Source organism: Erpetoichthys calabaricus, chromosome 15 (assembly GCF_900747795.2).
Source record: "Erpetoichthys calabaricus chromosome 15, fErpCal1.3, whole genome shotgun sequence".
Lineage (NCBI taxonomy): Eukaryota > Metazoa > Chordata > Cladistia > Polypteriformes > Polypteridae > Erpetoichthys > Erpetoichthys calabaricus.
The window spans coordinates 90,551,429-90,576,812 of record NC_041408.2 but is presented as its reverse complement, the minus strand read 5'-3'; the positions used below and the strand labels follow the sequence as shown (position 1 = coordinate 90,576,812).

At 37.1% G+C, this 25,384-nt stretch overlaps 1 protein-coding gene across 1 annotated transcript in view; it reads right to left on the bottom strand.

Annotated features, from left to right (window-relative positions):
* Positions 1 to 22,597, bottom strand: part of zmp:0000000760 (collagen alpha-1(IX) chain) — a 55,074-nt gene extending 32,477 nt beyond the window's left edge. Inside the window, exons 1-11 of the mRNA XM_051919258.1 lie at positions 22,519 to 22,597; positions 13,949 to 14,072; positions 11,701 to 12,094; positions 8,336 to 8,413; positions 8,139 to 8,231; positions 7,996 to 8,049; positions 6,066 to 6,119; positions 5,904 to 5,957; positions 5,768 to 5,821; positions 3,721 to 3,774; positions 3,063 to 3,116 (exon numbers count right to left, since the gene is read on the bottom strand). Of these exons, the coding sequence (XP_051775218.1) occupies positions 3,063 to 3,116; positions 3,721 to 3,774; positions 5,768 to 5,821; positions 5,904 to 5,957; positions 6,066 to 6,119; positions 7,996 to 8,049; positions 8,139 to 8,231; positions 8,336 to 8,413; positions 11,701 to 12,094; positions 13,949 to 14,072; positions 22,519 to 22,597 (1,092 nt within the window). The remainder of the gene's footprint in view (positions 1 to 3,062; positions 3,117 to 3,720; positions 3,775 to 5,767; positions 5,822 to 5,903; positions 5,958 to 6,065; positions 6,120 to 7,995; positions 8,050 to 8,138; positions 8,232 to 8,335; positions 8,414 to 11,700; positions 12,095 to 13,948; positions 14,073 to 22,518) is intronic.
* Positions 22,598 to 25,384: the final 2,787 nt, after the last annotated feature.

Genomic DNA, 25,384 nt, shown 5'->3' with positions numbered 1-25,384 from the left:
TCAACAGGAAACTGAATCAACTGATTAATCAACCATTTATAAACAGTAAAAACCACTCCATGTTCATTTACATTTAATGTAATTACTTCACCCGCATTAATCACTTCTTCTACACTTGTAGTCATGTGGACTAACTTTTGGATCTAATAAATTTTACAAACCACCGTGTTATCCCTTTGAAACTATATCTTTCATAAATTCAGCCAAAGTCATATTCCAAACTCGGTCTCTTTTATATTAACACACAAGCTGTTTAAACCTGTAATTATTATATAGAACAGAACTGTTCTGATAAATCAACTTCATCACAGTATATATGCAATCAGAAATTGTTTTTTATTAAGATAATATGCTACTGAAAGAAAATAAATAAAAATTCAGTCCTCCAATTATCCATCAATGTTAACTTACCTTGGCCTAAATGTAATTGTACCATAGCTAATCTTAAAAAGTAAGGCATAATGTCTCCTATTGAACTGAATAGTAGTCCATTATAGTATACACATGCACACACACACACACACAAACACATATTGTGCAGTATAAAAACCACATTCAAAATCAGCTAATCAGTGATCTCATTTAAGCTCATGGTGTCAGTCAGGACTGTTACATAGTGTGTAGCAGCGCTACAAATTATAGGACTCCATTTCCCTGCTTTCCCAAATCACCACCTGTACATCAGTCAATGTATGGTCTGTCTTGTGCCTGCCTGTCATGTAATTAGTGTGTCAGATTTACCACTGTCATCATCGGAGGGAGCACTCCCAAATTCTCACCAGTCCTTGCCATATCAGGAATACTCTTAGAACTGTTTATACAATTCTTTCAGCAAGCTGTTCACAGGATCGCCATTTTGTTTCTTCATTCCACAACATCTGTTCCCACTGCTTTTGTACTGATTATGGACTTTGTTCTTAGTGTTTATTGTTAGGTGTTTCATTGTGTTATTTGTTATCATTTTATCACCGTAGGGGGTGGGGGGTTATCTGTTCATTTATAGTTTGTTTTTGTTTCATTTAATATACAGCATTATTATTTTATATACTGTTAACTTCATGTCTTTGTGAGTGAGTGGTGCAGGTCAGGCCAAGGCTGGGCGCATTCCTGGGGTCCCCACCAAACAAATCACCGTCTCTATGACAGTGTGAATCTGAGCAGCTCCAGACTGCTACAAGTGTATGATACATTTAACACTTTATACATGGGGTTCATGCTATATGACACCCTAGTATTCACTGATTTGCATATATAAAGTGAATTAATTATGATAGTATCTTGCTATATGATTTATTTCCCCATGAAAACATGTAATTGACCCAAAGAAAACATGAAAATGTTTAATAATTGAATGCATTTAGGAAATAATTTTTATATGTATATAATTAAAAAAAAATCTGTATATTATGAGATGATTCAATGTTAATAATAAATGGACATATTGAACAAATCACACACACCAAATTTCTGAGTGCATGTGAGGATTTATGCAACGCTTCTTATTTTGGTTATCAACATTAACAAGAAAGGCTTTGACAAGACTGAAATGGGCACTATCCTATATCCCTGCTACAGTAATTTTTATATTGTCTCACACTTGAATTAAAAATGGCACCCATTGCATCTGTTATATTTATAAGTTTAGCATGAAAAATGGCTAACGGGCTAAAAGACATGGGACATCATGGTGCTGTGTGTAGATGCATATAAAATTGTTTCAAATACAGGAAAAAAGGGTAGTAATAGTGAGAGGAAATTTTTCACACTTGGGTGGTTTTATAGGGGTGTCCCTTAGGGATCAGTGTTGGAGACGCTGCTCCTTTTTATATACATTAACATTCTGGACAGAAATATAATCGATAAGCTGGTTAAATTTGCAGATGATACCACATTTGGAGGAAAGGCAGATAATGTAGAATCAGCTAAATTCCTTCACAGGGATCAGAATAGCATAAAGGCTTGGGAATATTTGTGTCAGGTGAAATTTAATATAAGTAAATGTTAAGTATTACATGCAGGAAGGATTTAAATACATAAGAGTTCAAAAATGTGAATGTACACCTTATGAGCAGCACCTGGGAGTCACAGTGAACTCATCACTTTCTAAATCCAGACCATGTATAGAAGCAATGAAGAAAGCTAAATATATAGTACCTCGATGGGTTAAGTATGAGTCTAAGGGGGTTATGCTTAAGTTATATAATGCACTATCAAGGCCTCATCTGGAGTAATGTGTGTAGTTTTGGTCTCCATATTACAAAACAGACAAAGCAGCACTAGAGAAAGTCCAGAGGAGAATGACTAGGCTTATTTCGGGACTAAGAGGCATATGACCTATGAGGAGTGGTTGAAGGAGATGAACTTTTTCAATTTAAAAAAACTGAGATCAAGAAGGGACATGAATAAAGTGTTTAAAATTATAAAATGAATTAGTACAATAGGTTACAATTGTTACTGTAAAATAAATGTAGCGAAAAGGTAGCTCCATTCAACTACAGATCAAATTCTTTTTCTGCATCCAACGATAATAATATCTCTGGGGTGTTAGACTTTGTGGGTGAATATATCACATTAAACAGGCATCAAAGATTGGAAGCTAAGTGTCTGGCTTTAATAAATCCAGGTTGGTCTTGTGATATTGCCAAAGGAAGCACTTTCTCAATCTTTCTAACCACCTAAATTCAACTGTAATTTCATTGTTGTTCACTTCCATCAAGGATTCTTCGATAGTTAAGATTTTATTAGCTTTCGCAATTGTAATTTTTATTTTGCTCTTTGTAAAGCACTTCAAGCTGCACTGTTGTGTAATAATGAGCAGTTCAAATTAATTCTTTTGTTATCATGCAGAAGCTCTGTATTTAAAGAGCTTCGGTAAAAAGCCGAAAAGGACAAATAGAGTTCTATGTATTCAATCTATACTAGATGTATATGGAAACAATGACAGCATGTCTTTCTGTTTCAAAAGTTAGCACCCCAACACCAATATACAATGACAGATTTTGTCTGAAAAGCAATAGTATGACTTATTGATTTCTGACCATGGCATTAAAAATCAAATATACCTTAATTCCTTGATATCCTGGTATTCCTGAATAGCCCTGTTCTCCTCGATCTCCCTTAAAGGAAACATAATACACATTTAGAGCTGCATTCAAAAGTCAACAGCCATGATATTCACATGAAAGCATCACTTTTGCCAGATGCATCTCACAACAGTTTAACACTGGGCTTTTGGTTAGATAATGCATAGCTAGTTGCTTTTTTCTTTATTTGTTCTGCAGTCCTTAGTCTCATCAACACTGTTCTGCTGTTGTACAATTTTATTATATACATATTCTGTTATGGTATTCCCCCAACTCAGTCCCTTTGTATGCTTCCAAGCTTGGTGCTATGATATCTCTTACTAATATAACATCTTGTCTTGACATGTCCAAAATATTGCAATTGACAGACGTTAACTAAAAAAATATTTCACATCTACATAAAAGTTGATGTTTCTAATTACATGTTTAGTAGTGCTAACAATTACATGAACTCTTCTTTTTTTTTTTTTTCTTCTAAGATAGTGAATGCATTTGGAAGCACAGGTAGTGTTCAGACTGGCAGACACAGCCTTTGAAAGTAATAGTAGTTCTAGTGATCATTACATAAATTAATGATTTAACGCAAAATAAAAGGACTACAGAAGGTTCTGTAACAGTAAGTGTTGCTGTTACTCACTACTGTCCCTTGAAGTCCAGTGTCTCCCCGATCTCCTGGATGTCCTTGTACCCCCTACAACAGAAAAAAAATAATGATTTATATCATGTACTCTGCTACTTTATACAAATCATTCTAATTCCATGAAGGTAATGTGAAGGGCAAAAAAAAACTGCTAAATTAGGGATTGTGATAACTGAAATTTATGTTCCAGACTTTTAGGCATCAATCCTGAAATGGAAAAGAAAGTCAAATTTGCATGTCATCATGCTAATATAATAATAAATTAATATCCAGATATCCATAATGACGACACAGTGGCACTGGGCAAGAAGGATGGATACTCGGTTCTTTTGATGTGTGCAGCAGGCTGCTGGAAATGTTCTATCAGTCCACAGTTGCCAGTGTGTTTTTCTATGCTGTGGTCTCCTGGGAAAGCAACTTGAGCTCAAAAGAAGCACAAAACCTGAGCAAACATAACGGGAAAGAATGCTTCTTCACAGGGCGGACCCTGGACACACTAGAAGCTGTTGTGGAAAAGCGGATGATGGCAAAATTGGAAAAAATCCCCTCCAGAAGGCACTATCTCTTGGAACATTTATAGCCACATGCTCAGTCCTCCATGGTATTCTAAGAAGCACCCCTGGGGGTCTGGACTGCTTGCTCCTATCAGGCAATTCAATGCTTCCTCTTGACATACTCTTTAATTTCATTTTAAAATATCTAAAATGAATTTATGTACCAGACATCCACACTCATTCATTCACTCATACAGGGCAAGGTTTGAGGGGCCAATCTATCTAACGCGTACCTTTGGGATACTGGATTAAGAAAAATACAGAACATTTGGAAAAACCCCACAGAGACGTGGGGAGAATGTGCAGACTTCACATAGGCAGCGACTAGAACTGGATTCAAACTCAAGAGCTGTGAAATGGAATGACAAACCACAATGCCATCTGACCACTCAATAATTCAGTATGACAAATAGATCTAATGTAATTATTAACAATTCATTTACAACATTAGCTCTTTAAATCCACAGAAATTTTGTTTTCAGTAATATAAAAATATTATATGTGCATGATTATATTGGTACCAGTAACAGCACACTGCACAATAACATGCAGTGAATATACTTGACTTGAGCATTCATAGTTTTCCTCCTCTTTCTCTGTATGTTTATCATTCGTTTGCTCAGAGGTTGATGCGCTTGCTGCTTTCTGAGCAGCTTTTCTTTTCTCCACCCTAGCGGCCTGCTTCTTCTCTTCTTTCGTCAGCATCTTTTCGCATTAAAACTGATTGTCAGTTTTTGTGTTGCAATAACTTAAGACGTTTTCTTTAATTTGGCACTTAAGTCTTCAATCTGTCTCAAGATTGATTTAAGATATGAAGAGGTAGGGATGAGAATGGTGCCTGTACGCATGCGCCTTACTACCGCCCTGCTGGCCGCTGCCGAGAGTTGATTCTACAATAAAATAAAAATAAAAAGAGGAATAACCTTGGAGGTCAATCGTCACCCTAAAAGCGGATAGTAGACGTCACGTAGTATATGTGTACCAAATTTCAACTCAATAGGTCAAACGGTTTGCGAGCTACAGGTGATTTAATATCCTGAACAGACAAACGGACAGCCACGGTAGCGTATTGTATATAAAGATAGTATACATCTAAAATACAGTGTTCATCATTTTGCATTTTATTATACTTTAAATAATTTACCAGGCAAATAAGCTGGAAAATGAACATCCATACTAAGCAAGAAGCAAAAAATGTGAGACATTATAAAGAGTTTTGAAATGTTTAATCACTTATTTCATCTTTTGCTACTATTTAACTTTGCTAAATAGTTAAATACGAATTGAAACAGTTGAAGAATTAATTATAAATATTACCAAAATATTTTTAGCTCTCAGTTTTCAGTTGATTTTAAGTATTTTACACTACATTTTCAGGGATGGATGTGTTTTTTAATTACATTATATGAGTGACTTCAATAAGTTATTGAATGGGAAGACAAAATAAATGCATGCTCCAGTTTTAATTAAGGAAATAAACATGAGCTTACTTTAAAACCAAGAGCACCAGGCAGTCCTTTTAATCCTTTGGGACCACGGTCGCCCTGAAAAGTTAAAGATCAGTATTGAAAATCTAAACTTTGCAAAATTATCCAACTTTAATGTCTCAAATGTAAAATACATTACCCTTTGACCATGAATTCCTCTCACTCCTTTTTCTCCTTTAATGCCCCGTATTCCCTAGAAAACAAAACACGTCCAGGAAATATCAATCTAAGTAAAGGTGCAATAAAGTGTAAATCTGATACGTCACCAGCTTCTCAATGTCTTTGTTAAAATGTTGCTTACTTTAGGACCCGTTTCACCAAATAAGCCATAGTCCCCAGTACTTCCACGTACACCCTGATCAGAAAAAAAAATATTAAATTATTAGAAAATAGCCCTGACTGTATGCATCAATAGTAGTTGTTTCCCCTCCACTGACTCAGCACCTTCATATGGCTAAGTAGTTTTTGTGATCAATGATCCCCTAAGCAATGCCGTTGGGAGCTTGTGTACTTATGGTAGGGCCATTCATGGTGTCAAGGTTAGAGGTGAGGTACTGAGTAAGATTGACTCAACCATGTTCCACTCCCCCATCCCACAAAGGATTGATCCAATGTGCTGCAACTTCCTGCCATCCCTCATTGTCCTGCACTTGGCATCTCACATGGACTCCCGACAGTAAGTGAAGTGGTGTGACTGAGGACTGCACACCCTCACCACCACCAATATCAACAATTCCTTTGTGCAGGCTCTTCTTTCTATCTGTCTTTCTCATCCTTTTTAATGTATCAAGACTTTTTCACTAAGTCTGTACAGGTTGTGTGGCCTAGCGGTGAAGGCAATTGCCTTTATGCCAATAGACTTTTAAGGATCCTGAAATTCACTTAACTTTCAGGATCATATGGTGGTCCTGAAAAGTCCTTCCATGTCCTCGCCACCCAACCTCCTTCATTTTCTATTACCAAGTAGAAACAGCCAACAGAAATGTCAAATAAAAGTGCACTATTCAACCAAATGCCAATTTCTATTTGTATTCACAGTATAATACATCAAACACAATTTAATAACTTTATTATATTAGCTGAACAGATTGCACATACTACATACTGTATATAGCATTTACATGCATAAACAGTAATCAAAAACAAATACAGTAAAATCCTGCAATAATACACCCCAAAAAATTACATCACAATTATTTTTTTTTGGCAACCAAGTGATCATAAAAATCAGTCACTAGTCTGCTCCTTGCTAAAACCAAATGAACGATGGTCACAAGCTGCAGTCTAAAACTAAACCACTGGCAATGGGGTATACCTGAGCGATTCTGTGGCACTATAAGCAATAACAACACATCCTTACTCAACCATTCAATATAGTTCAATATCGATCACCAAGTCTAGCTTATGTAGAAAGCACAAGAACAGAAGGGGGGCCCAAAATCATCACCACTAGCTTTCAAGACTCAGTTGCTTTAATTAACCTGAGGGCCCCCAACCTTACAACCTTTGGGTCAGATAGGCTCATTCAGTGATCCATGCATGCGAGTCTGTGCTCCAGTTCTACAAAGTACACGTAACCATGTGTACTATATGACAGCACTAGTAAAGCACCTTGGAATGTTAACAATAGGGATGAGTGGGGTGGTCCACTGTTTTGTTTGCTACAGCTATGTGATACATCTACTGATACAGCAAATATAAACATCCCGAATGAGTACATTGAAAGGAAATTGCCTAAAAAAATCATATTTAATCAAAATGAACTCTCAATCATTAAAAATAGAAAACTGATACTATTTTTATTCTCCTATCTACCTTTACAAAATACAATATTTTTCTTTCTACTCTTTCAATATTTTAATGCTAATGTCATATCAGTGGAAACTGTAATACTTAACTAATGTTAAATTGTCAAAAGAAATATATTGCATCAACCAAATGATACAGAGTTTTAAGTTGAGTGTAACACTCTTCAACACAACAGCAATAAAGAGCATTTATCCTTCTTCCACATAATAATGATGTGATGCCCATAATGTCTTCTACAAACTACCAAGTCATGGAGCTGAAGCAGAAACCTTGACAAGCTTTAAGAAGGATCTGGATGAGATAAACAAATGAGCCTAATGGACTGAATGGTCTCCTCTCAGTTTTCAGATTTCTTAAGTTCTCTTATCAAATTTATCTGCATTATAAAACAAGTCAAGTAATATGGGTAGACAGATACTTACAAGGTTGCCTACTCTTCCTGGCTCTCCCTGTTTGCCTTTAAAACCCTTGTGACCCTATGGATGCAAAACACTTTAGTGGCTAAAGATGAAGTTATAATCATCATCATTATATTACATGCATATGATTTATATTATTACAATACCTTGGGTCCTGGGCTCCCTTGTACACCTGGCTGGCCATGAGAGCAATGACACATATATGAATTCCCACCACCAAGCTGTGCTCTTCCACCACACTGAAAGGGCAAAATAAAATAAGTTGTGGAATTTATTTGACATACTGTAGGTTGTTGATTAAAATATCAAGCAATAAACACAATTCACAACATTCCTTACTTACAACATCTGAAAGCTCACAGCATCCCTCAGCACTGGCTCTATCTGGATCACAATAAAGTTCCATTTGCTGCAGATCCACCTACATCAAATCATCCAGCATATAACAGTTTATAAATTATTACAAACAAAAAAGCAAATACTTATTTGACCAGTGCTTCTGCACAATAATTTAAAGAAAGTTCTTGCTAAATAGAGGACTGATGTAGAACAAATGCAAATACATAAATAAAATCTTTACTCTGTGGCACTATAGGATGATTACATAAGTAACACAATCATAAATGATAGCAAAAATTTTAGTTTAAAAACTGCATTGGTCAGAGATGTAATTAATGAAGCCTGTCATCACTAGGAACGTGTTTGTAATCTAAATTATGAATATGGAACAGAAAAATGTCTCTCATAAAACAACACCTTATCCACAGCAAAAACATCTAGTCTGTCCAAATGCTATCATGTATCAACTAAAATAGGGACAAGGGTTTTAGACCTACACCCTTATGCAACTCTATACTACAGTATTAAGTACTACAATTTGTTAAACAAACATATATGCATAATAAAAAATAAAAACATATTTTTCAAAAAAACCACAATTTATTCATGACTTTAACTCCCTTTGATTAGTAAGAAAAAACATAAAACCTTTATGAAACACCTTTCATTTGGTAAGTACAGTACGGTAATGTCCAATGACTATTTGTTCAGGTGTTACAGTCTAGTTGATGCTTTACTTAAAGTCTAAATCAGTGTATTCAATCTGTTTAAACCCCAAATACTGTGTATGTTAATATTGGTACAAATCACACAATATTTTGTCCATATTATGTAATACTTATTTCATTGATTCTGGGTAAACCTTGCATCACATCTGTTTTCCAATATGTGAGGGGCATTCAAAACGTTTCCACTCTGTTATATTTTCGTTGCAAATGGTGAAGGTGGGAGGAGTAGTCATTGGTCGTGTCATGTGACTAGTTCTGTCTGGCAAGCCGGCTGCCCTTGCAGTTTAGTATAACAGTTGTCACCCTTTGGTGAAGATGGCTGCGAAACTTATAAATTGTACCAAAGAGGAACAGCATCCTGTCACATGCTTTTTGTGGGCAGAAGGTGTGCCGGGAGCACAAATTAATCTCTGCATGTGTGCTCAGTATGGGGATAAAGTTCTCTCTAGTAGAGTCGTCCATGAGTGGATTGAAATGTTCGAAAATGGCCATACTAGCATCAGAGTGTAATTGCAGACTGCAGTAACCTATGAGGTCAGTCATGTAATGCACCAACATCAAGAAACACCTTCAATGTCAGTCACAAAACACCCATCGCATTAGACTATAATTAATATTAAGGCCCCATTGCACTATGGTTAAGATTAGGGTTGTGGGAGGGTTATCTGATTTAAAGGGCGTTTCTTGACTGACATTGTTGGCGTTACCTAACCTATGTCATAGGTATTGCATGCTGCAGTTAGACACTTCTCGTACTAGTGTGACGGATACAGATCGCTCCGGATGTCCAGCTACAGCCATGACCACGAGGAGTGAAAGAGGAACCCTGGAACTGATTTGTGAAAACAGAATTTTTTCGCTGATGGCTGGGAAAATTGCATTGCAAAGGAAGGTGACTATGTAGAAAAGTGATGTCATTTGTTTTTGAAATTCTTCATAAATAGAGTTAAAAAAATGTGTGGAAACTTTTTGAACGTCCCTCGAATTCTTATTTTCTTTTAAAATGTAACATTAGTAGTTTTGCGAAATGGACAGATATAATTAAACACAGTCCAAATGACAAACAGGCTTGCAGACTGAAATACAGATAAATACAGAGGCAGGTAGTAGATAGATGGAAAGATCTGGAAGGCACTATGTTAGATAGATAGATAGATAGATAGATAGATAGATAGATAGATAGATAGATAGATAGATAGATAGATAGATAGATAGATAGATAGATAGATAGATAGATAGATAGATAGATAGATAGATAGATAGATAGATAGATAGATAGATAGATAGATAGATAGATAGATAGATAGATAGATACGTATATTCCTCCTTCCACCTGTGAACCTGTGCCCTAGCTGAAACTTTTTTTAAAGTAACAGTTACCTACAACCTCAGTAACTTTCTTCCTATTTATTAATATTTCACTTATTCTGCTGGTTGATCTTCAAATGTTAACATTTAACTCCTTCAAGCTTTGATCATAACTCATGCCCTGCAGTCCTGGAATTAATCTAATAGCCCTTTTCTGAACCCACTCTAATATCGTTATGCCCTTCTTACAATAATGAAACTAAAACTGCAGGTAATATTCCAGTAGCCTTGTGAATGTAATGTATGTCTTAAGCATAATTTCTTCACTCTGCATGCAAGGGATATGTAACAAAGTCCTAAATATGATGGCTTCAATAGACCTGCCATTGCTGTGTCCCAAACATTATGGGGTCCTGAAATAGGGGGACTGTGTAGAAAAGGCATTGTGTGACCAAAATGTATGTAAATACCCTTAAATTCAAGTCTGCAATGTGCACTTTAATCACAATGTCTGAATGGTTTGATTAGTAATTTTAAACTGTGGAGCGGAGGAGGAAATCAAGGAAAAATTAGTGTTTGTCCCACACCTTATGGAGTGCACTTTGTATTGTAGATCAAGACCCAAAGTGTGTATGCATATTTAATATTTTTTACACTGTGTGCAGAAGGCATTTTTTATTACATTAAAATGTATCTGCAAATTTTAATTTTGCCCATGCTGCTCTGTCATGATTTTGCTTACTGTATGGTATTTACTAAATGCTACATTTACTGACTTGCTTCTTTACTTTTTTATCCAAATCATTCACATAAACGAAGAAGCAGGCCCAAAGCAGCAGCAGCCGCAGCAATGGCTGGCCTGAGCTAGTCGCAAAGAGTGCCTAATACTACAGCTTGTTATTGCCCATACTTGGGGCAGGTGTAGAATCCTTGCCATTTAAAGGTTTATAAACTGCCTCTCAGGTAATAAAAAAATAAAAAAAAAACATATTTCATGCTTTCTTATAAATAAATTCTTATGTTGCTATTGTATAACATTCCTGCATTTTATTGAAGGTGCACAAGTTTCTATTAACTGTCTATGAACACGGCAGATAAAATGATTGTAAGGCACTATATAAATAATAGATATGTAAAGCACTATGTGATAAAGATATCTTTCTTGTTTATAATGATGGACATAATTTGATTGAATTCATCAGATTAACTAAGGAATTCTGTTTTACACGGCAGAATGCAGAAGATCTATAGACATCTGAAAGTACCAAGTAGTAGCTGCCCGGCTGTGTGGTTGAATCAAATACGGTGTGGCCATCATTTACTGAATACTTACAGATACTGATGAGTCATCAATGGCTCGTTTCACAATAGAGGTGTACCCATTTCTAATAACAGGTCGCTGGTCATTAATGGGAATGGTGCTAACTTCTTTACAGTCAATGAGCAGCTTCATTACATCTCCTTTCACACTAAGCGCCAGCTTATGCCAAGATCCATCAAAGAGTTTCTCCACATTACTGAAAGTCCTCAGCATCTGTGTGCTCTCCGGAGTGCCATAAAAGAAGTCCATGGATTTGGTCTCCCCTGAAAAACGAATTCCCACTTGTTCTCTGTTATCAGGGCTGCTGATTTGCCACAAATCCCAGGCACTTTTGGGGGTGTCTTCCAGCATCTTAAAAGTGGCAATGATGGAATAGTCTGTGGGGAGGCCATTGGGATGCAGATCACTGATGAAGAGTATGGGAATAGAAAAAAAGATATTTAGTAATATGCCTAATGATATTAATAATCTGTATTTATACACGTTTGTACTGTAATGTTTATTTTTATGCATATTGAATGGTACATTGTGCTCATCCTGGTTGTTTTGATTATTACAGTATTTAGGTATTTTTTTTGTTTATCAAATAAATCACAAAATAACAATGTACTATTTAAAAATGACAGGTCTCTGAGCTGAGAAATGCACTTTATAAAACTAAAAGTAAATTAAACTTAATTATGAATTTCATTGTTCTGTATGATATCTAATTTAGTATAACTGTTTTTCCTAAAATGAGTAGCAGCAGTTTGTCAGCCCAATGCATTGGATTACTTTTGTGTTATAGCTAACAGATTAGTGTTTGTCTTTGTACACTAAGAAGGAATTAGAGATTCTTAAGAAGAATGTGGAAATATCAGAATGTAAACACAAGAATGGGCTCAAAGAGAGACGGGGGCAATAATAAGGATTATACCACCCATAGGCTCCAACTTTCATTAAATCTGTTGTATAAGAGATAACAGCAGTAGTAACTATAAATGTATTTCTAACTGTTTAAAATGGTGTTTTAGTGAATACTAAGCAAGCAAAAAAAACAAATAAATACGAAAGGTAATATAATTACCTTTATTATAATTATTTTTGCATAATCACATATAACCGAAAGTTATCTACTTGATACTCTAATATCTACTGTACATGTACCAACTGTATGAAACCTTACATCAGTTCTTGTTTAAGGGTGTGACTACCCTTAAACCCATAAAATTATTAAAGAAATCAGTCTTAGTTTAATTTAGTACTATTTCATTTTATTCAGTTTTCATTTTCAACGTCTGGGGTAAAACAAATATGCATTTAATTATTTAACTTATTCTTAACTTTGTACTTAGAGCTATTTCTCTATTATATTAAAAATGTTTTCCATGATGTCCGTGTTATTCAGCCTTGACCACGCCCCTCCACACAGCTCGCCCAATCATTACTCCTCCTGCGCACATCCTTTCTCTGCACCACTCCGTGACTCTCTCAGTGCTGCAAACTTGCCCTTCAACGCAGTCAGTTATAATGGCAAGGCAGAAAAGCAAATTATCTATTCAAGAACATCGAATTTTAGATTGTGATAGAAGAACAGAGAAAAATATCCCAAACAATATTTGAACAGAAATGCAAAAATGCAACATTTATAGAATGTAAGTTAGAGGATAAAGTTATTTATACTATTGTTTTTGACGAGGTGTTAATATCATTTAATTTTTTATTTACTTTTTATTTAACTTTTTTTACATCTACTTTTTTTTACTACGTGTTATTATTCATTGGGATTTAAAATAGACCATTGTAGTGAAATACTCAAGTAACTGATTTTCTATCTATAATAACTAAGGAACAAACCGTCTTTCTCCTGTGCCCCACATACTTTTCTATATACCAACTCTTTACATACAATCGCTTTCTCTGTTTCCCTTCAAGTGGCTCAGCCCCCAGGAGTAGGCAAGTGAAGCAAGCGGGGGCAGAGCCCCCTAGTGATATTTATAAAATCTAATGTGGCCAGCATGTGACTTTCACCATATTGGCAGCTTGATTACAGTATAAGGTATTCACTTATCAAAATACATGCAATATATAATATTGCATGTATATATTGCATGTATTTTATTATATATTATTCCCAAAGACCTTAAAATGGTTATGCAGTATTTTAAGAGAGACAAATGGGTTTACCTCTTGTTGATCCATCCAAAGTGCAGTGCTAAACATTAATGAAATCTTAATTCTAATACAATATAATTTTTCATCAAAATAATTGATAAATTACCCTAAAGATTTTTTCAAATGCAGGTTTGGGTTAATACGATAGGCCAGCTTATCAGGCTCCGATCCATCCACTCTTTTCACGGCTGATGATTGGGTAATCTTGAATTGTTCCAGGAGATCAAAGCCTAACACAAAACAATAGATATTATATTATTGTAGGTGTTCAACATGGCTAATAACGGTAAAATTTGTCAAAGTTTTCAATTTTAAAAATTCAACTGACTTCAGATAGTCCACTCCGATAATCTAACAAGACTTCTATTATGCTAAAGACCTGTGACAGCATGCAATCTATCAATCAATCAATTAAGCAATTATGCATTATTTATACATAATATAAGTGAAGTGGTTCAATCGGGCGATCGCCCCTTGGCACCAGGAGTACTCCCGGGTCTGTAATAAAAGGGACCGCCCTCCCTTATCCAGGCGAGTCGGAGCTGTGAGGTAGAGAGGCAACACTCGACTGGAGGAGGGCAATGCGGTGGTGAGAAAATTATTGTGAGGAGAAAATAACCTGTGTTTTTGTGCTTATTGTTATATATTTGAGAGGAGTTGGTTAATAAATCAACCTTAAATTGGACCCGAGACTGTGCTTGTGTGTTTGTGTTGGGGTTTGGGCTTGGGCTTGCTGACACCCGGGTTTCCTTCACAATAGATAAATAAATCAATGTATTGTCAATGCCATGCTCGATGCCCTGGCATCCCAACCAGGAAGGGAGGCCGGAATGGAAGGATGGAGATGGCTATGCGTACTAACCAGGATGGGTACTTGTTCCTTTCCTGGAGGTGAGGTCTATTTGGAAGTGCAGATGGTTACTGCTTCCGGGAGTCATGGTCTACCCCCAGTGCACACTGGTAGAACCCCTATATGGATATCCAATGGGCAGGATGGGAATTGTAGTCCCGTGGGACCACCCGGTCGGGGTTTTTGGGTGCCACCAAGGGGGAGCTGCAGGAGAGCACTATCACTTCTTTGAAAGGCTTCCACCTGATCTGGAAGTGCTCCCACAATGCACTGCTGTGGCACTGGAAGTACTCCTGGGTCCAGGATAAAAGACACTGGCTTTCCTGTCTCAGGAGTCCGAGTCAAGAGGAGGTTGAAGAGACTATGTTGAAGGTGTGGAAGGAGGAAAAAGAGCTGAACACTTTGTTAGGGTTAGGGTAATTTAATTTAATTAGGGTAACCCTAATTTCTGAACAGCAGGAAATTTGACACCTAAGTATTGTCTTAAATAAAGCTCCTTGTATATGAACCTGTGACTTTGTTGTGTAGTTGTGGTGTTTGGGGCTCAGTGGAGCTCTCTATTGGCCACATTATGTTGTGCAGGAATAGCAAGATGAATACAAGAGACCTTAAACAGCATAAGTACTTAGTATTAGTACTTAGTTTGGGAAGACAGGAGAAAGCAGTGGGGAGAAACGATCATCATTTGAGTAAATGTGTGTGTGTGAAATTTACATTTTTGTTTTTGAATTGCCTTTCTTGACCTTAGGATTATTTTAAAACACCCTTGAATACTTTCTTCAACCACCTCTTGCAGGTATAAAAAACAAGTAAACTTTCTAGATAAGTAGTGAAGTAATATTTGTCTATTCCTTTTCGTAAAATTGATTTAGCTAAGGCAAGTTTAACTGGGGAACAATAATGAACACCAGTTTTTTCGGGGTCTTACTTTGTCCTCTGACCCATTCATCTGGAGACTCTACTACTGAAGGGCTTCCCATAACATGACTTTAGTGTAACTCTATTTTATGGTAGGGATGATCTAATTGTATGGGTGTGAAGTTTAATATGTAAAGTACCTTGAATAAAGCAAAAGAGAGTGATGGGATTGGAAGACCAGGGAAAGAGAAAGCGAGGGAGGCCAAAGTGTAGGTGGGTGGGTAAGTAAAAGAAGATCTGAAGGAAAAGGGCTGAGGAGGAGGAGGACCAAACTATTTGGAGAGGACTGATCAAGCACATCGACCTCACTTAAAAGTGGGAAAAGACGAAAAAGAATATTCTAGTTACTCATACTGCTTGGCATTTTGGCAAAAAGGTTTCACCTTATTCTATCTGAGTACAAGACACTGACCCTCATGTCTATGGTATTCTGTAAAGCAATATTTTAAGAATACGTTTCATTTTGTTTTTTTTGTTTTTTTCAGCCAAGGCATCTTTCTTCTCACTCGATCATACAGTCTTGCTCCAATTTTAAATGTATAATTGCCATCTACAAGTCATCAAGGGTCATATTTGGTCTTCCTGACAATGTTCCTTTGAGTGTCATTCCAAAAGACAATACATTTTCTCAATAACTAATAAACTTAACTGGCAAGGCACTATATACACAGGGGAAAATAAGTATTAACACATCAACGATTTTCTCTGTAAATATATTTCTAATGGGGCTATTGACATGAAATATTCACCAGACGTCAGTAACAACCCAAGTAATCCACACATACAAAGAAATCAAAACATGTAAGCCCATAAATTAAGTTATGTGTAATAAAGTGGAATGACACTGGGAATAAGTACTGAACACATCAAGTAAAGGAGGAGCAAAAAGGCCTGGAAAGGCAAGAAACCAGTTGAGATCTCTCAATCCTGATAGCCCCTCGTCAGTGCAAATGAATATCAGCTGGTTTAGTCCTAACTGATGGCCTGTCATTACCAAGGGGTCACACAAGAAGCATCCCATGATGGGTAAAAGCAAAGAGCTTTCTCAAGACCTTCGCAACCTTATTGTTGCCCAACATACTAATGGCGTTGGTGACAGACATATTTCTGAACTTCTGAATGTGCCAGTGAGCACCGTTAATCCGCAAGTAGAAAGAACATCATTTCACCATAAACCAGCCACGACCAGCTGCTCCTTGCAAGATTTCTGAGTCAAAAGAATAATCAGAAGAGTTGTCCAAGAGCCAAAGACCACACTCCGAGATCTTCAGAAAGACCAGGAATTAGCAGGTTCAGTTGTTTCAAAGAAAACAATAAGTGATGCACTCCACCACCATGGCCTCTATGAACGCTCACCGCACAAGACTCCACAGCTGAAGAAAAAGCACATTGAAGCTCGTTGAAAGTTTGCTGCACAACATTTGGACAAGCCAATGAAATACTGGGAGAGTAGAGTCTGGTCAGAGGAGAGCAAAATTGAACTCTTTGGATGTCATTACACACACCATGTTTGGAGGAGAAATGGCACTGCACATCACCCCAAAAAACACCACAGCAACAGTGAAGTTTACAGGTGGGAACATCATGAAATGGAGAATTGAGAAATGTAGCGTTCTTGATAAGAATCTGCTGCCATCTACCAGGATGTTGAAGATGAAACGAGGGGGGACATTTCAGCAAGACACACAACCAAGGAAACTCTCAGTTGGTGTCAGAGAAAGAAAATAAAGAAGCTGCTCGAAAGGCCCAGTCAATCACCCGACTTGAATCCAATTGAAAATCTATGGAAAGAACTGAAGATCAGAGTTGATAGAACAGGCCCCTGGAACCTTCCAGATTTGAAGACGGTTTGTGTGGAAGAATGAGTCCAAATTACACCTGAGCAATGCAGTCGACTCATTTCTCCATACAGGAGGCGTCTTGAAGCTGTCATTACCAACAAAGGCTTTTCTACTAAGTATAAAATACATTTCAGTAAGCTTGTTCAATACTTATTCCCTGTGTCATTCCACTTTATAACACACTAGGGGGCTCCGCCCCCTGCTCGCTTCGCTCGCCAACCCCTGGCGTTGGGACATGAGAAAGAGTCAGATGTATGAATTAGATATAGAATAGTGTGCAGCTTTGGATGATGCCCATAGAAATAACAAATAGAGTGTTTGTCATATATTAATGTTTTATTGGAATATTTCTTTGTATACAACATTAGCAGTAAAGATGGTGTCTTGTCCTTGAATGAGTCTTCCTTGGCATGGATTATTTATAATTTTAACTTTAACGTCAGATGAACGGCGAACACGTGAGAAGGCAACATAAAGTTGTCCATGTCCAAAAACGGGTTCAGAGAGGTAGATGCCAACCTTGTCCATGGTTTGTCCTTGTGATTTGTTGATGGTCATGGCAAATGCAGGTTTAATGGGGAACTGTCGGCGTTTCAATGTAAAAGGTAATTCTAGCTCAGAACTCGTAAGGTCAATTCTAGGAATGAGAACAGTATTGTTAGCATGTGATCCTGTAAGAACTGTCGCTTGAATAACATTGCGTGTCATGGTGTTGACGACTAACCGTGTGACATTGGATAAACCCTGTTTTGTGTTAAGGTTTCTTAATAGCATGATTATTGTTCCGTTTTTAAGGGCAAGGTCGTGTTGTGGTAATCCGGCAGGGTTAATAGTGTTCAAATATTCTAAGAGGAAATTTATATGTTCATTGTCGTCATTAGAGTCAACTTTGTCTGAGCTTAGAAAGATCTGTGTCTCTCCAGGAAGTAATGAAATGACTTGGTTATTAATGTGATTAACATTAATATTTTTTGGACATAATATAGTGCGTTGTGTTAACAGGGGTATTTGGTCTAATGTGATTGCTGTTCCAAATATCTGTTTTACTAAGTCGTCTGAGATAAAGGATTGTGGAATGGAAATAATATCTGGGTGAAGTCCATCTGTATTTGTGAGTGTATCATTTCCCAGTTGTATTAGCCAACTGTTATATTCTGGATCTGGACATCGCATGTTTTGTACCAACTGTATTGTTTTAAAGCAATGCCAATTGTCTGCGTATTTTAAGGTGGACTGAACAATAGCTGAGCGCATGGCATGTGGAACAATAGCTAAGCATTGTCTAAAATCTCCTCCTAATAAAAGAACTTTTCCTCCAAAGGGAATATTATTATTCATCAACGTTTGTAGAAGTTTATCAATGGTGTTGAGTAAGTGACTGGATGCCATTGTACATTCATCAATAATTATCAGTTTTGCAAGACGGATGTCTCGGGCATTGCTACTGTGAATGTTCATAGTGGATACTGATGTCTCTGTGATTGGGACCGGTATTTTGAATATTGAGTGACATGTACGACCATTTATTAACAGATTTGCTGCCACTCCGGAGGATCGCAGTCACTGTTAATATGTTTCCTTTTCTGCAGTTGAACGGTTAATAGTGCTTTATTGTAAGGAGATCCACCTATGCTGACACCTATGCTGTCTAGTGTGAAGGTGTTGACGTTCACTTTAGAATATGTGGCTTTGGGTGTCACTTCTTATGGATGTGTGTTTGTTGGGGGGGGGGGGGGGGGGTGAGGATTGTTGTTGCGCGAGCGTTTTCTTTCTTTTTGTGTTCCTGTGTCTTGTTTGAATCCCCCTCTTTGTGTGTGTCCCGTCCGTTGCTTGTAGGGTCTGTGGGGTGGGCTTCGCTCGCCAACCCCTGGTGTTGGGAATGACAAAGAGCGTGATGTATGAATGAGATATAGAATAGTGTGACGGTGTAGATGATGCAAATAGAAATCAAACAATAAAGTGTGTGGCACAGTGTAAAGGTTTATTTGAAAATTTCTTTGTACACGCCGTTTAAGTGTAAAAGGTAATTCCAGCTCAGAACTTGTAAGGTCATTTAAGATGGTTATTGTTGTGATCAGAGTCAAGTTTGTCAGAGCTTAGAAAGAGTTGTGTCTCTCCAGGAAGTAATGGAATGACTTGGGTATTTATGTTTTCCACATTAATATTTTTTGGACATAATATAGTGTGTTGTGTTAAAAGGGGCATTTGGTCTAATGAGATTGCTGTTCCAAATGTCTCTGTAACTAAGTCGTCGCAGATAAAGGCTTGAGGAATTGTAATAATATGTGGCTGAAGTCCATCTGTATTGGTGAGTGTACCATCTCTCAGTTGTAATAAGCAATTGTTATGATCTGGTTCTGGACATCGTATCTTTTTTACTAACTATCTTTTGAAAGTAATGCCAATTGTCTGCGTATTTTAAGGTGCACTGAACAATAGCTGAGTGCATGGCATCTGGAAGAATAGCTAATCACTGTCTAAAATCTCCTCCTCATAAAAGTACCTTTCCTCCAAATCGAATATTATTATTCATAAACGTTTGTAGAAGTTTATGAATAGTGTTGAGTAAGTGACTTCATGCCATTGAACATTCATCAATAAACAACATTTTTTCAAGACGGATGTCACGTGCAGTGCCACCGTTAATGTTCATAGTGGATACCGATTTGTAGGATCTCATGCAGTTGATAAAGATTTAACTTTCAGGTACATCGTCAGTTATAAGCTTCTGTAGATATTCAGTATATGAATGTAAAGAAGGCAGTCTAATTTGACCCTTTTGACAACAACGTGTAAATGTATAACTTGTATTGCCAGTTGTTTCTTCAGGGAAGTGAACTGAATGACAATGATTGCAAATGACATTCATTAATCCGAATGAATTTTCCTGGTGTATGTTTTCCTTGTGCCGTTTGAGAGGCGCGTTGTTGCATGTGTAGTATTTGGGACGTGTTGTTTTGGAGCTGTAATCGATTTGCCTGTGCTGTGTGAGAAGCCCGTTGTAGCCTTCGCTGCCATTAACGTATGTCTGAGACGGGAGGTGTTTCGTTTTGAATCCGTGCCTGTTGCGATGCAACACTTTGATTGATAGATTGTGTAATGTGGATCTAGGATGTAGATTTGTGCATATTTGCGTTGTTGATTTGTTTCAGGGTGCACTGTTCCAATGCGATGCAGTATTTGTGCACATATGGGAAAGCAGTATGGTCCATTGCCTTTTGGTGGCCTGATATTTACTAAAAGCAAATGAACTATTGTAGGATCTAACGCAGTTCATAAAGTTTTTACTTTTAGGTACATCGTTAGTTAGAAGCTTTAGTTGAGCTTTGCGTTTTTGGAGTCGAGACATTTTTTCTTATGGATGTGTGGGGGGGATCGTTGTTGCGCGAGCGTTTTGTTTCTTTTTGTGTTCCTGTGTCTTGTTTGAATCCCCCTCTTTGTGTGTGTCCCGTCCCTTGCTTGTAGGGTCTGTGGGGTGGTTTTGTGTTCTTTTTTTTGGTCTTCCATGGGCTTGTTGAACCCCCCTCTTGGTGTGTGTCCCGTCCTGTCCCGTGCCTGTAGGGTGGGGTGGGGGGGGGTGTATGGTCGTGCCTTGCTATTGTGCGCTCGTCTGTCCTTTTTTTTTTTTGGTGTGTTTAGTTTCGTGTGCAATGTGTTTCGTGCTTTCCCCTCGTTTGAGTACTCTTTTATGTGCCTTTTCCTTATTTTGGTGCTTGTTGAGCCTCATTTTTGTGACTCCTTTCTGTATGTGCTCACTCCTGTTTTCTGTGCTCTTGTCGGACTCTTTTTGCGCCTGCGTCTCTCGCGGCCCCTCATCCGCCTCTCTCGCCCTCTTTTGTCCGCCTTTCTCGGGTCCTCAGCCGACTCTCGCGGACTGTTTGTTGCGCCGGCGCAGTACGTCTTTTTGCAGCTACGGCCCATGGCCGGATGTGCCTGCGTCCATCATCCGGTTTAGCATTCTCGGTTAGTAATATGGATTATTTATAGACTTATTTGTTTTGATTTCTTTGTATGTGTGGATTACTTGGGTTGTTACCAACATCTGGTGAAAATTTCATACCAATAGCCCCATTACAAATATATTTACTTTGAAAATCGTTGATGCTTTCAATATTTATTTTCCCTGCTGTATAACTGCACTGTAAGTACTGAATAGCAACACTCAAGGCGGTGGGATGCATCATAAAAATACTACTGGGTCAAATGTGTATCTCTCTATGTATTAGTCCAGGGGTCCTCAATCACAATCCTGGAGGGCCGCAGTGGCTGCAACTTTTTAGCTTCCTAATTAGAAAGCAGTCCTGGCAGATAATGAAACTTGGTATTGAACTATTTATCTTGTTAGTGCTTGCATTCAATCCAAGAGCAATTTGAATTGCACTGTAGAGTTTCCTTCTGTGAGAACGTCATCCATGTGTTTTATGGACCAGAATATATTTAAGCTTAATGGTCCTTCCAATTTCCCTCTCATTCATTTCTAAACATTTTTTTTATCACAGATACTTAGCGCGTTAGCTGGAGAGCTGCTGGTTTATTGGTTATCTGCATCTCATTATTAATTAATGTATGATTAAGAAAACAGACAACAATTAAAACTTAAATGCAGCTGCTAAAATCTAAAATAGGCAATTAAGGGTTCTGAATGGCAACAGGCAAGAGAACTAAAATTAAGCCCAAAAAACGTACTGCTTTAGTAGTAAATAAAAGGGTTCTAATTAAGAAACTGGTTGAAGTAAAAACCTGCAGCCATAGCAGACCTCCAGGACTGTAATTGAGGACCTCTGATCTACAAAGGAACTCAAATTTGTCTTTGATGAATGAAGGCACTAACAAGGCAGAGCATTAAACACCAATTATCATTATCAGCAATTACTGAGTTCTAATTAGGACACAGGCTGGAATGAAAACCTGTAGTCACTGCGGCCCTCCAGGACCGTGATTGAGGACCCCTGTAGTAGTCAATTGAAGCAGAAAAACATTTTAGCTAGATATTTTACTGTGATCTGTTTTATACCACAGTCCTAGCACAGCACAGACAAAACTGGTCATCCCAGATGTTGTACTTACTTGGCAGCTCCTGACATCTTACAAGGCCAAGCAATGCAAACAGGACAGAGTAAACAATGGCCGGGGTATCCATGTTCATTTAGTACAGTATCAGCTTTTACACACACCTGGACATACAAGAGAAATACATGAATTAGGCTAGAATGTTTCTAGTTTCATTAAACACACTGAAATCTTTTTTTATAATAACAGAATCATAGTGTAACATAATATTCTTTTTGATTGCCATTTTTTGCCAAATAAGCTATGAACAAGAAATATATAAAGAGAGATCTGTTTTAGTGTATGCAGGAATTCAAACACAAGGAATAAAAAGGGTCAAATAATACAACGCTACTGTACTCATCCCTCCTTACTCCCAGTGACCATATTTATTGTAAGAACATACGAATATAAGAAATTTGAGAAGTGAGAGGAAACCATTCAGTCCATCAAGCCCGTTTGTTTAGTTAATAGACAAACTATCCTGATGCCTCATCCAGATTCTTCTTAAAGGTTTTCAAGGGTTCTGCTTCCACTCCATGTCTCAGTAGTTTCTTTCAGAGTCCCCAACTTTTTTTTAAAGATGTACTTCCTGGTTTTATTTTTAAATGCACTTTCCACTGATGTCTTTGAGTACAGGATTCACCCTTGAGCCAAAAGAATGTTGGCTGGACAGTAATACAGGGAAGCTTATTTGTCAAAATCAAATAAGGACCTTTCAAAATTACTTTTACTTATCAGGTGTGTGTTCTTTTCAGAGGTCTTATTCAAAATGCTCATTCAAATTCTAAGACAAGGCCTACAGACATTCTCCAAATTTCCTAGTTTTGATCCAAAATTCATGGGAAGAAGCAGCATACACAGTACTAGATTAACCATTTCCAAAAGCTGAAGAAAGGCCACAAGTTTAGATAGACGGATAGATAGATCTTTATAGGTTCCGAGGAGAAAATTTGTTTTTCTTACAGAAACGCTTTAAATAAAAACATAAATAGGTAGATAAGTAAATATTATGCTTCCTCTTAGTGAATAAAATGCTTCCTCTTAGTGTTTTCCTTCAAAATAAAAATCAAAGTAAGAATCAAATTAAATTTATTACATAACTTGCATTAAAGGTACTGCGGTTCACTGTTAAAGAATATTTTTCTTCATGTATAACTGCAAAACATTGATTCACTGGGAACTGCAGGCATTTAAAATAAAAAAAGAACGGTTAACTTGACAGAATGAGGGGAATGAGAGGAATGGGCAACATAAACAGAACTTCTCCTACAGCACCTTCTGCTAAGAATGTCATCAGTCATTCTCACCAGCGCCGCCCCCAGGTGGACTGTTACTCACCTTCAAGCAATCATCTTTAAAGTTAGCCTATGTCTCTGATATTGTAAAGAACAGACTTAATGTTTAAGAACAGAAACTCAATGCTAAACATGGATTCATTTACAGTAAGTGAGAAACCCAGACTGAAATAAATTACTTTATTCAAGACTTCCTTGCACTATTACATCATAAAGTGTTACACATGATTATTATTCAGTATGCAAACAGCACTGTCTAGGTTTAGACAAACAATTTATCTATTAAAAATCATCTAATAGCGCTATAAACATTTTCCATTAAATTTTAATTTTACTGGCTCTTTTTTGCAAATATAATATGCGTCTATTAATTTACTGAACTATCAGATAAGAGGAGAGAACCAGTCCTTATTAACAGACATACAAAAACACACCCATGTATATAGTACATTCAAGTTTCTTATTTTTATATATATATATATATATATATATATATATATATATATATATATATATATATATACATACACAAGGGCAGCATGGTGGCGCAGCGCTGCTGCCTCACAGTAAGGAGACCTGGGTTCACTTCCCGGGTCCTCCCTGCATGGAGTTTGCATGTTCTCCCTGTGGGTTTCCTCCCACAGTCCAAAGACATGCAGGTTAAGTGCATTGGTGATCCTAAATTGTCCCTAGTGTGTGCTTGGTGTGTGGGTGTGTGGTTGTGTGCCCTGCGGTGGGCTGGCACCCTGCCTGGGATTTGTTCCTGCCTTGCACCCTGTGCTGGCTGGGATTGGCTCCAGCAGATCCCCGTGACCCTGTGTTAGGATATAGCGGGTTGGATGATGGATGGACGGATATATTTATACAAAAGCATATGACTTTATATAAACTCGCATAAAGAGAAAATTTAAGACATTCTTACAACCATTACTGTTCACCATGTTACCAAAAATTAAATGAAGTTCATTTAAATGGTACATAAAAAGGAATATAACCTTTTATATGTTAATAATCATTAAAAAAAAATCTAATATAATGGATTACTTAAATTACCTAATTTAGCAGCACACCCACACCTGGTCAAAAATTAAAGGAATCAAACGCAGTTGTTTTATTTTATTTATTTATTTTCATTATTTTAGCTTGGAAAGGGATAAATTATCCTGATAGTCTCCATACAATCAACCATCAAGGAAACATACAATATATATTAATTAATATATAATAATATATTTCATTATATAGATAGATATAAATATATAATTTAACCATTCATCTGTAAGCTTCTTTAATGCAGATTATTGGTAGCATGGATTTATCTCAGCAGAAATGTGCAAAAGGCAGGATCCCACAACAAATATGAAGCTAATCAATCACATATATACAGTACTGTAGTCGATATATATTTTTATTTTATATAAATATAAAATACCATGTGCTGTATCAATTTCTGGAAAATACAGGAATGAACTGAAAAGGCCTTTAAGGTGAAACAGAGTTAACCTTCTTTCAATAGGTGCTGGTCCCACAGAATTATTTTTTAAGGATTTGTATAGGCTACTGTATATATTATTTATTGTATCAGT